The 11,562-nt window shown below is 54.0% G+C and overlaps 4 protein-coding genes across 4 annotated transcripts; all 4 read right to left on the minus strand.

Moving 5' to 3' along the window:
- Positions 1-143: 143 nt before the first annotated feature.
- On the minus strand, positions 144-1,217 carry CONPUDRAFT_125518 (glutathione S-transferase). The gene is made up of 4 exons (XM_007771387.1): positions 943-1,217; positions 669-862; positions 464-578; positions 144-381 (listed from the first exon to the last, which is right to left on the minus strand). The coding sequence occupies exons 1-4, from the start codon at positions 1,111-1,113 to the stop codon at positions 223-225; spliced, it is 639 nt and encodes a 212-aa protein (XP_007769577.1). The 5' UTR covers positions 1,114-1,217; the 3' UTR covers positions 144-222.
- Positions 1,218-2,229: 1,012 nt separating this feature from the next.
- Positions 2,230-4,756, minus strand: CONPUDRAFT_125520 (uncharacterized protein; the record flags this gene model as incomplete). Its single annotated transcript, XM_007771388.1, has 12 exons — positions 2,230-2,385; positions 2,444-2,457; positions 2,512-2,678; positions 2,762-2,909; positions 2,982-3,293; positions 3,342-3,432; positions 3,482-3,662; positions 3,716-3,769; positions 3,823-3,931; positions 3,985-4,366; positions 4,425-4,574; positions 4,623-4,756. 12 exons carry the CDS (start codon positions 4,754-4,756, stop codon positions 2,331-2,333), a joined length of 1,797 nt encoding a protein of 598 aa, XP_007769578.1. The 3' UTR covers positions 2,230-2,330.
- Positions 4,757-5,558: 802 nt separating this feature from the next.
- Positions 5,559-6,872, minus strand: CONPUDRAFT_27816 (uncharacterized protein; the record flags this gene model as incomplete). Its single annotated transcript, XM_007770772.2, has 2 exons — positions 5,559-6,602; positions 6,648-6,872. Coding segments are annotated over 2 exons (1,269 nt in total), but the record flags the coding sequence as incomplete, so codon positions are not given.
- Positions 6,873-9,483: 2,611 nt separating this feature from the next.
- CONPUDRAFT_154710 (uncharacterized protein) lies at positions 9,484-11,163 on the minus strand (the record flags this gene model as incomplete). Its single annotated transcript, XM_007771389.1, has 1 exon — positions 9,484-11,163. One exon carries the CDS (start codon positions 11,161-11,163, stop codon positions 9,484-9,486), a length of 1,680 nt encoding a protein of 559 aa, XP_007769579.1.
- Between the last annotated feature and the right edge of the window lie 399 nt (positions 11,164-11,562).

Genomic DNA, 11,562 nt, shown 5'->3' on the forward strand with positions numbered 1-11,562 from the left:
GAACAACTCATCCTGGAGTGTCAATCAGCTTATCTAAACATGGACGTCTTTGTCTTCGTTCTTCCGATAGAAAGAAAATGACGCATGCTCAGAAATACATATCGTGCATCGCAATAAATCATCACCACGAAATGCTTAAATATCCCAGTTCGAACATACTGCAAACACTGCGAGCATTGCTCTGCGAACAATGTATTCTTATGCTACACGATAGCAAAGCCCTTACACACCCTTCTCAATAACATCCACCCAGGCTTTCCTGTTCGATATCTCTTCCCACCACCTAGCCACGTTGGGACGCGACTCGAAGAGCCCGCCTTGACCGGCCTCAACGACGGCAAGTGCATAAGCGAGGTGGAATATGTCGGCGAGGGTGTATTCCTGCATAAGATCAATCATCGTTAGCAGCCTCAAAACGATTTCGCATGTTACAGGCCGCCTCTGTGGTCAAAAGAGGACTTACGTTGCCGCCGATATACTTCTGCTTGCCCAGGAGAACGTCGTACGCGTCAAGCTTGGCATTGAGTGTTTCAAGATGCTCTGCCGCACGTTCTTCGTTGGTAGTCAAACCGAACATCCTATAGAACACATTAGCTCACCAGCCATCAACAGCAAAGACACAAATGTGGAATAATGAATATGGGGAGAAAGAAGGAAAGCGAACATACGGCTTAAAGACCTTCTCCTTCGCATATCCAATGGCCGAAGGGTAGAAATTGAATGACTCAATCGAGACGCCCTGCTCGAAAATCGCCTCCTCCTTCGGGTCAGTAGGAATCAACTTCGGGCCATTTCCGGCATATTTCTTGGCAAGGTAGCGCGAGATGGCGCGTGATTCAAAAAGCTTGAAACCATCCTCGTCCTGTCATTCGGGCGTGCAAGTGCATCAAATCAGTGTCCGCAGACGATAAAAGGCCGGGAGTATGGATAATATTTACGCACGATGTAAGGGATCTGGCCAAAGGGATGTACCGCAGTGAACTCGGCCGTTTTGTGCTCGCCGCCAGCCAAGTCAACGTTGATAAATTCATACGGGATATTGAGCTCCTTGCATGTGGCCGCTACAGTGCGTGTGCAAGTGGAGATGGGAAAGCCGTAGAGTTTCAAAACCATGATGGTGTTCTTGTTAAGAGTTTCAGAAGGTTATATGGTAGGAAAAAGGAAGTGAGGATGAGAAGGGTGCCGGATAGATGATGGGGCGACGAATGCGCCTTTTATACACCGTCAATGGCACTGGTAGCGGTAATACGGAAGGGTGTAGCGCATACCGGATCGTGCATCTCCTAAACGTTGGCTTTGGCAATATCAGCAACTGGGTTTAGCCGAGGCCAACTCACAACGAAGTTTGCCGAAGACATCATCGCTGAATTCAGTTTTCTCGTAATACAGGAGCATGCACCACCTGGACTCAGGTTCGTTCCTCTAGGTTGAGCGCTGGTTTTCCCGCCATTTACGGCAAATGACAAACTTATTCACGCAGTTCAGCTTGGGGCAATAGTCATCACGACAGCTGCTGAGCAACCTACCGAGGAAATTCAGAGAGAAAACATAGAGAAAGTGTCAGGTTTTGGACAGACATGACTAGACGTGGGGAGTTTTGACCGCGAACTCGACATCTTGACATGGGCTGTTCTGTCCTATTTCCCGGTGGTCGGGAATTAGTTCGCTGGCTCCAGCGTCGGCCTACTGCACTCATTTTGAAGCTTCAGCTTCAACGAATGACTGAGGTTCATCACTTTCCCTTTAAGAGCCGCGTATCGAGTGGAAGCGGAATGCGACGCTGGGATAGCGATGTGCTGATATGATGATAGCGAGAATTGAAATATTGAAGTCTTGGTACATACTCCACGTGTGTGTGGCTGTGCGAGTTTAATCGACTACGTACTTTACCACGCCCGATGCGAGCTGGACCGCGCTCACTCAGCGGACACGTAGAGCTTGCGTAGACCACACAGACCACAGAAACAAATGATGACTTGTGCACAAAAAGGATACTTGAAACCAAGAGCCGCGAGCGTAGAGAGGCATAGTCTGCAGTAGACGATTTTGTAACGATTCGAGACCATAAATCGAAGGTGTGCGTTTTGGCGAGACTATGCGAGTGAGTAAAGATTGATGCCAGCCAGTTGAGGACCAGCTTTAGGCTGTTGGCGAACATTGTATTGCCTTTTTTTTTTAAAAAAAACCTTATTCGCGGCGACATGCCGACGAATAATGGCAATGTGGCGCCGGGGATTCAGTGTGCATCAATCACGACTCTTCCTGCTGACATACTTATATATATGCGAGTATATAAAAAGAAATGCGGGGACGACCCGCAACCATAAGTATCACTGCGATGGACGCTCCTCAATGACATGGTCGTATATCACCGATGCTGGGTTCCTAGAAAAAAGTAATGAGGATGCAAGCAAAGCGTGATGCGATATTGATGCTACAGTACCTCTGTTCAACTCCCTGTTGCTTCTGTGAGTAACTGTGTCGAAGCGTCCGAAGGAAACAAACACTTACATCTTCCATCCAGCTCAGCTGGGCACTAAGCTCTGTGATCCCAAAAGTGAGCACCAAATTGAACTCTTGCCGGTAGAACTGCCGCCCGTTGACGTCCATTCGAGAGCTGATGGTCTTGGCGACTTGCGACGTGTCGGCGGTAATGGTGCAGAGATTCCAGTATTTCTCTGTGAGAACGGCCAGTTTAGTCCATGGTTTTGATTGTGTTCCATGTCAGAATACCCATGGCAGAATACAGTAAGATACTTACCGGGTTCGGAGTCAATCCAGCGTGGGGCGGGGTCGTCGCCTTCATAGCAAATGATGTCAATCGAGACCTTGTCGAACGTCATCCTGGACGCGCTATCTGTAATGAATTCTTTACGGAACTCCCTATTGATCCCCGAGACTTGCATGCCCTATTGATGACTGGGTCAAATCCGCACAATCACGAGCCACAATCTTGTACTCGTAGGTCGGCAAATGCTCACTTTAAATAAGATTGGGCTAAACGCATTCGGGAGGACTGACCGCCCCGATGGCCTCGGTATGATTGTTCCCGCACGTTTGATATGTTCCGGGTCAGTTTTGTTGTATTCGATCGCAGACCGCGTGCCATATGTGACGCGAGCCGTTCTAGTCGAGACGCCATGTTTGAGATAAAAGGCGACCGCGCCGTCTGCAACAGCTTTGGACGTGTGACTGTCGGGACGGCTGAAGTTCAGCCCGTGCTTCGGGAGGCTCTCCTTGAGGCTGTGGAAGAGCCAGTCGCTCGCGGCGAAGCCCCCGACGAGGAAGACGCTCTGTGGGTTTGCTAAGTTTGGTTTTTTTGGAGGTTGGGTTTGCCTTACGTTTATAGGCTTGCGCGCTGCCTGGCGCTGTTGGTTGACCGCATCGATCACGGCGTTGATTGAGGGTTCGAACAGTTTTGCAACATCGGTGCTGCAGGCATGTATCAGCTTCTGTTTGTATTGCTGAATCGAAACCTTACCCCGGGAGCTTGAGCTGCCCCGACCGGATACCGAAATCCTGATCCCTGTCCCTAATCGTGCCGAATTTGATGTACGCGGCCTCCGAAGAAGTGCTGAACCTGAGCTTTGTCGTGCTATCGAATACCTTGGTCATTTCTTTGACGTCAGATTCGTCGCCGAACTTTGACCCTTGAAGCTTTACTGCAGATAACGTTAGAGGAGGTTGCGACGAATGGGTAAGCGGGAAAGCGAACTTCGCAGGTATGATTCGGCGCGCCGTGTGACGAAGATGGATCCCTGGAGGAGACCTCAAGACTAAAGTCAGTACCTGAAACGTCTCCGAGTCGAGGAAGAGAGATACAGTCTGTAGGCGCAATCTCCTCGAACAAGGCAAGATTACTGGTCATATAGTATGCACTCAGATCAATCGTCCCCCCTCCCGCGTCAACGACGATGACTCCCTGGTTATCCTGATTTCCAGTCAGCTTTCCTCTTTCGTGCCCATGAAGGGAGAAGTACCCACATGAAACGCGCTCGTCGCGAGGTTCGAGTTCATGCAGAAGTGCAAACTTGCTTCTCCCTCAGTGACGAGCTGAATGCGGCTCTGGTCCTGCGGCTTATTGCCCACCAGTCCGGCGAGCACAGCCGCTTTCCGGATCTGCGCCTGCTGCGGACCCTCCCACCCGTTGGGATGGCTCAGCACAAAGTCAATACTGTCCTTGAGCGAGGCCAACAACTCGGGACTTTGGGCGTGTGTTTGTTCGATGTAGGTCATTGTGCACTCGAACAAGTACCTCAAGAAGTCGCCAAGGATCTCGGCAGCTGCCTTGCCAAGGGGTAGTGGAGGGATATCCGCGTCGGTGAGCCCTGTCGACATGTGCTTTGGGCGGAGGTGGGGCTTCCACCTTTGTAGCGTACAGGTGTTAAAGCGAGATGGTGCGTACAACATGCGGAAGGACATACCATTCAGCCTTATGCCAGCCTTCATCTTCTGCTCTCTCCAAGACGCTCTCCTGTAGGGCTTCCGCGCCTACCGCGCGGACCTTCCCTTTATTGTCATAGTACAAGATAGAGGGGACCTTGGAGTCTCCTCCGTTATCCTGAGCTGGAAAGCTGCGATCCAGATAAATCGTGTATCGCTACAAGGACCGTTCGACGTACCGATTGACCCCCTGAATCACCGGCACCTCTCCAGGATCTAGCAGACAATAGGAAACGCCACTGTAAGTGGTTCCAATGTCGAAAGAAATTACGAGCTTGCGCGACTGCCCATGGTACGGCTGTCGATGAGACATGTTGGGCGGGGACGGTACAAGCACTGGGCACGCTGCCAGCCCAGTGCATTTATAGGTTCTCGCAGCCCGAATGGCACCTGGGACCGATGTGCACCCAAACCGATCGTTCGTCGTCGATAAAGGGGCATATTAACACAGCAGGGGACCCACGGCGCTTGATGCGTGTAGAGTTATTGTGAGGAAAGGGTTTCGTTGCATTGCGGCGAGGTCTAACACGAGGCATGCGGACTCGGAGGATCTCGGTGATGATCTGAATCGGAAGGTTAGGGTCCAAAAGCACCATCCTGGTGCTCTTTTCGCTGATTCCTATCGCCGAAGGTCCCGGGAAGGTAAAGGAAAACCGGGAAGAGCAACACAGAAGACCAGCGTTTCAGCACCAACATGTCCTACTCTGGACGCAATAACTATATGGATCTCAATATGGGCCGAATACGGTGGAGGGAAATGCAAAGAGTGAGCGATCAACTACCAGGAATGGGGATGGTGAGCACTTACCGGGTAAACGCTCTCAAACTGAAGAAAGCACTAAAACAGCCTTTCCCATACCCGTATCACTCCCGAGCTGGCGGGCTTGATCGAGATCCTTTCATTAAGTACTTCCTCGCGCAAAGGGTTAGCACAAGAGGTTGAAGCGACGAGCTGCAATTGTGCCATTGAAGTATCAGCATACAGTAATACGTAAGATGAAGAGGAGTGTGATCTAGAAAAACAAGAAAGAAAGTATTAAAGCGTTTATGAGTATTCATAACGATAGCAGTCGTCTGATCGTCCTTATCCTGCCACGCACCGACCTCCAAACCATTCAGTTCAGCGTCTGAACCTTCATCCACTCCCTATCCTCAGCCCTGAAGTCGACACCTCTCGCTCTCCACCACGCTCTCGCCCCCTCTCCTCCACCAATCGCGTCCTCAAGTGCCTCCTCGATATCACACATCCGCCACTCGACCCTCAGCCCGCTCCTCGCCCACCACTCCAGCACGTCCGCCCGATCGTGCCTCGTCGCACCAACAAGCACATCCCCATCATACATCACCTGCAGCCCACTCGCCAACCACCAATCCAACACATCCAGCCTCCCCGCCACACTCGCATGCAACATGCTCAGCCGATCATAGTTGTACGACAGCCTCGACGCCGCCCACCACGCGAGCACCGCCACCTGCCCCGCGCTCGACGCCGCATCGAGCGCGCGCCCAACGAGGAGCGGCACGCCCTCGGGGTCCGCGAGGTGCGCGGCGCGCCACCACTCGAGCACGGCGATGTGGCCCTTGGCGCTCGCGTGCTCGAGCGCGCTCTCCGTGTACGCGAACGCGGTCCCGGCCGAGCCCGCCCACCAGTCGAGCGCGGCGACGCTCCCGCCGCGCGAGGCGCCGTCGATCGCGGCCTCGATCGCGCTGCGCGCGGGGGGCGGGACGAGCTCGGGGTGCGCGGTGAACGCGTGCTTGTACCATGCGAGGATGGCGGTGCGGCCGTGGGTGGAGGCGACGGTGGGGATGGTGTCGCCGTCGCTGCTGGAGGGCTTGGGCTTGAAGAGGACGGCGAAGACGCGGCGCTGGTGCGCGAGGAGGTAGTCGAGGACGTGGACGTGGCCGAAGCGCACGACGGCTGAGGCTGCAGCGGACGCGCTTGGGCTTGGCGGGTCTTTCTCGAGGTCCTGGAGGGATACGTGTGGTGAGCGGAGAAGGGAGAGGGAGCCGGGAAGGAGGGCGATTGCAGATGGAGAAGCGTTCACCCATTCGGGCGGGGTAGGGAGGGAAGTGGGAAGACCGAGGGCACGAGCGAGCTCCCAGTCTCCTAAGGTGTCGGTGATCTCGGCGATGAGCTCAACTGGCAGATTGGGGAGCACCTCCTTTCCCTTCGTGCTGATCCCTAACCTCCCTCGCGAGTATACATGTGGGGCGGAAAGCGAGAGAGAGGTGGATGACGGGCAGCTGGTGAGCGGGGGAGACGAGGAGCGGGCGCGGGGGAAGTGATATGTGTGGAGATCGTGGTTCACAAGCCGAGAGACGAGCTCAGCGGTCGTGCCCGAGATGGGGAGATTCCGAACGCGGAGGAAGAAGACTATTTCCCGTGTAGAGAACCTTGAGTACGCTCCCCGTACGAGATTCTCCGGTGAATCTGGCTCAGCACCGACATCGGTGTGAGTCAACCGTGATGTACTGGCGATGCTGCTGCAAGGGCTGGAGGGAGAGCCGGGGATGGGTTGGTGGTATGAGTGGGGACGAGAACGACAAGGGATGGGCATTGGACCCTTTACGTCAACGCTGGTCTGTGAGGTAGTCCACCGGTAGCCGATTGATGAGCATTGCGAGTCAGGATCCGTGTCGTAGATGGTTGGTAAGGGTCAGCCGTGACGCAGCGGGTGATCGGCGGGCAGATCGTAAGTTGAGCTAAGCAAGAACGTGATGGGAGGGAACAAGCAAGCGTACCGCCATTGACCGCTGCTCCTTTTCGACTAGACTTTTTCAGGCGAAATGGGCAATACCGGACTGGCGGAATTGTGCGAAACTCGAGGATAGTCAGCAGGCCTCGACTGTGGGAGGATAGCTAGTCGTGCGTTCAAGCTTGGTGAATGTCGTCTAGTCCTTTGGCGTTCTTCCTTATGGGCTAAGATATGGAGAAGGGGGGATCGGTGGACGAAGAAGGGGTGGACGTGAGGATGTTATGAGGGGGACACAAATGGGTGTGCTGGTTGCCCCGGGTCCTTTTATGGGTGCGTTGCGTGTTGCACGTCGCCTGCCAGAGGGGCTGCCGTTGAGCCGAGCAATGTTGTCTGTCGCGTCAACGCTGGGCCCACTCTGCTCCTATTTGCTTTCTCCTCGTCGCCGACGGTGCTGGTGAAGGCGATGGAAAGAGGGCGAAGATGCTCGATGCTCGAGGCCTGGCGACGGCGTTGGCGATCACTGGATCAAGCGGTTGCGCCCGCGCTCTTCCTCATCTCTCCCCAGCTCGAGATCACAGGCTCCGTCCGTGCCCCTCGAGGCTGCCATACTGTACCTCTCCACTTCGACCCCATGCACCTCGCATTATCCATGAGCCTCGACTGTGCCCAATGGGGCCTGACATGATCTGACAAGCATCTGGCCAGACCGTTTGCGTCTGTAGGTGGTACGTCGATTTAGAGCAGTCACCACCCCAGTGCATCACCCCATGCGTCACCATCATCTTCCAGAACTTCATTTAGAGAACCACCTTCTTTTCATGACATCTCGGACTTAGGATGAAGCCAAACACAAGGCTCCTACATCCCAAAACGCGGAGCCGCAGCGACCAGATTTTCTTCGGCCTTCAACGTTTCAACGATGAGGACTGGGTGACGGCCGCGTAGGAGACCATCGACCAGTCTGTGAGTGTTCTCTCTTGTTCCGCTCGACTGGATAAAACGGACATCTGACTCGGATCTTCTAGAGGCGACAAGCACCAAGTCTGCGGCTCTCAGTTCTGCAAGTCAGACGAACTCCCGGCGAGACCTAGGATTGCCGTTGCGTGTGCTGTCTGGGAGGAGTCTGGCTCTCATGGTTAGTGCAAAACGGTAGATCTACGACGGAGAACTCTAATCCAGTCGGTTAGCGCCGTAATGGCAGTGCTGACATAGGAAGACCTCGTTCAGTCCTGGCCTTCGCACGTGGGCCCAGTTTCCGAACACGAGACAAGTGCACCACGGCGGAAATAAGACTTGATACGCATTTGACTTATCTCATTAGCGAAGTGCGCTGCTTCCAGCGCTATCGTCCTCGCCCTCGTCCATCTGTCTTCGCTGTTATGTTACCGCCGCCTTCAATTATGCATTATGGTGGCCAATGGGGTTGGGAATGGTACCGCATCAACAACCGACTTGGCTCCCAACCAGTGCATCCATCTTTGAAAGCGCCGATTTGGCTCTGTACTGAAACTCGAGGGGGCATACGAGACTGGTACATTCCCGCGTTCGCCTCTGTACGGGGTAGAGATCCTTAAACTCGAGAGGGTCGTCCACGGTCCTTGGTTCAGCTCGTCCGCTACTTCAAGGCGTAATACATGGGTGAAGACGTCATGCTAACAAAGAAAAACTAAAGTGACGGCTTCCGCCCAAGGAACTCAATATCCTCGACCTCCTTCGGTTTGAACGGCATTCGAGCTACACGGGTTAGAACTAATCTTCTGAACGGCATAGCGGAGCCGCAGAGAACGACCTCAAAAATGGAGTTATGTCTCGGTGAGTGGCCGTGTCCCATGCCGAAGTGACCGTGGAGCACGCGCGATGTGCGCGGGCTCCTGGCCAGTTCGGCAGGGGGCTCTCCGCCCACCAAGGGCTTCTCAAAGGTGGTGCTGTAATTGGGTAGGGATGGGCTGGACGAGCTGGAGTTTGAAGTCAGTCTCTCGTATCGATTTTGATTGATATACCTGGCATATATCGCAGGTGTTTCTGGTACGCCGTAGGCGCGATTCGATGGCTAGGGTTCTTTGTTGACCGCGTTCGTTTTCTACAAGCTCCTGGGATTTGTGCATAAGCGCTGCCGACGAACAGTGCATACCTCACACCAAGTTCAACATCGGGTTTTATGTCGGGCCTTTGATTGTCTACGCCAACCCCCGCGTGTCTTCAACGCTCGCAGCGGAGTCTTTGAATGTTTTTTTTTCTGCACCAATTTCTTGTATTGTTATCACGAAAGTTTGTATATTATTGTAGTGCGAAACAAACCAACTCTGATTAGTTATATATATCTATTATAATCTCGAGATCTCTTTCAGCGAAACTCCCAACATCCATCGTTGTCCGAGTGAGAATCCTCAAACTCTTCGATCGTTTCTACCCAACGCCAACTGCTCGCCGCACCAATCAGATAGGGCACACCAACCTCTGGCCAGAGTCTTCCGCTCCTCAAGGTGAGCTGATGCGACCTCACTTCGAGATAGGCCAGCTTCGCATTGACGCTCGCTCGAGCGTGTAAGCAGGACGCAAGTTCCTGAGCCAAGATGAAGTTGTTGTGGTTCGCCACGTCTTCGTCACCGGGGTAGCTGTGCCCCCAGCTGAGAACAAGCTCTTTCAGCTGAGGAAGAACCAGGGAGTACCGCCCGTGCGTAGGCGGCAGGTACGCTCTAGAGCCATGCGGACCTCCGGGCGCCGACGGCCTCCATGGTTGGAGAATGTGGAGAAGCTGGTACAGGGCGCTGTCGTCGACTTTGAGGGACAGGCGCTGGACGTGTGGGAGGGAGGTGAGGATGGTCATCCATGGGACTGTGTATCGAGGGCGGACGGCGTCGATGCGGAGCGTGGAGATGGTGCGCGCGCGGAGAGATTCGGAGAGAGAGGTGTAGGTGGACACGATGTGCTCGTGGCCGCCGTTGAGGCATGAGAGCTTGAAGGAGGCGTCGAAGCGCATGTCGAAGGGGGATGCGGGGTTCCAAGGCCAGTCGGGGGCGTTGGTGGCGTCGCTGCTGCTGGAGAGTACGACCGCGTGACAGTCGTCCCAGAACTCGAGGTCGAGGCATTCTACGTCGACAGGAGGCGCGAGCGTCTCGGCGGGGATAAGAGGAAGGTTTGCGGGGTGCCCGTGTCCTTCGTGCTCGAACCCGTCGATCGTTGCTTCCACCAAGGCATCAACCGGAGGAAGCAGATAAGCCATCAAGTGGGTGTACCGCTCGTACGGCCCGTGAAGAGAGATTCCCGTCAGATGTGGGAGTGCACAAAGATGCCCTTCGTGTTCTGGGACGCTAGGAAGATCGGGTACAGGGAGGGTGTGCCTCATCTCGAATGTCTGTAGCAAGGTCGTCCCAGAGAAAATGGTGAGTATTTGAGTCGTCGTCGGCGCTAGCTTTTCTGGCACGGAGATAAGCTGGATTTCTCTGAGATGGTAGCCCCAGAGCGGAGAGTTCCATGGCAGAGCGATGTTATCCAAGATGATCTCGCGGAGGTAGGGAGCGTGGCCATCGAGCAAGGTCAAGGGAAGAAATTCGTCGTACTGAGAGCACTTCATTTGAGCGTCTTGAGAGTACTCTGATTTGACATGTGGCGAGCACTTTGATTCAACGTGTTGAGAACATTCCAGTCGCAGACTTTCGAGCGCCGGTGCCGGTCGACGAAGCTCATTGAGGAAGAAAGGAAGAGCTTTCGGAGTAGCGATGATATCATACTTGCGCACTTGCGGAGCAATAGATGGACTGAAGACGTTTTCGAGAACGTTGTGAGATGCTTCAGAGAGATGACGAATCCAGTCGAAACCATCAGGAGCCCGAGAGACGTCGATGCGGATATCTATCAGCCGGTCTCCTAAGCCCAAGAGCTTCTGGTGAGCATCGGCCCAGAGCGATGGGCCGTCCGCGAGGTCGATGTTGAAAACGACAGGGCTTTGGGAAGCGAGAGGAAGCTCAAAGTCTACGTCGGCAGCGGATTGATACGGAGCGGTATCGTCGGTAACGCTATTCATATTGTTTCTGCAGGAATTAAGACGGTTAGATAAAGCACTGGACGAGTAAGATGCAAGCTATTCTCACCAACTAGGTTTGAGATGTGGTAGAGGGATAGGTATATGCAAGGGAAGCGGGGGTGTCAAGAGCACAAGAGAAGACGAGAGGAGAGTCGACAAGGTCGTAAACCGAACCAGCCAGTTTTTAAGGTGGCGAGCTTGGACGTAGGAAAAAGCACAGGAAATCAGGCTCAAGCAACTCGGATGCCTCAGGTATCCAAAAACGGCCCAGCGGAAACTATTTGGTCAGGGTCAATCTGCCTACTGAATTGTCAATTTTTCGCGACGACAATGCGGGTCGAGTTTATGGCGACAATGCAATGAGCACGGGGCCGCATCTGCTTCTACTATAGCCTTTAT

This window comes from Coniophora puteana, assembly GCF_000271625.1.
Source record: "Coniophora puteana RWD-64-598 SS2 unplaced genomic scaffold CONPUscaffold_7, whole genome shotgun sequence".
Taxonomy (NCBI): Eukaryota; Fungi; Basidiomycota; class Agaricomycetes; order Boletales; family Coniophoraceae; genus Coniophora; species Coniophora puteana.

Excerpts from the sequence above, each read along its gene's own strand:
- CONPUDRAFT_125518 (XM_007771387.1), bottom strand. The coding sequence starts at position 1,113 with ATGGTTTTGAAACTCTACGGCTTTCCCATCTCCACTTGCACACGCACT. Across the intron at positions 579-668 it reads AAGGAGAAGGTCTTTAAGCC|GATGTTCGGTTTGACTACCA; the intron begins GTATGTTCGCTT and ends TGTGTTCTATAG. Across the intron at positions 382-463 it reads AGAAGTATATCGGCGGCAAC|GAATACACCCTCGCCGACAT; the intron begins GTAAGTCCTCTT and ends GATCTTATGCAG.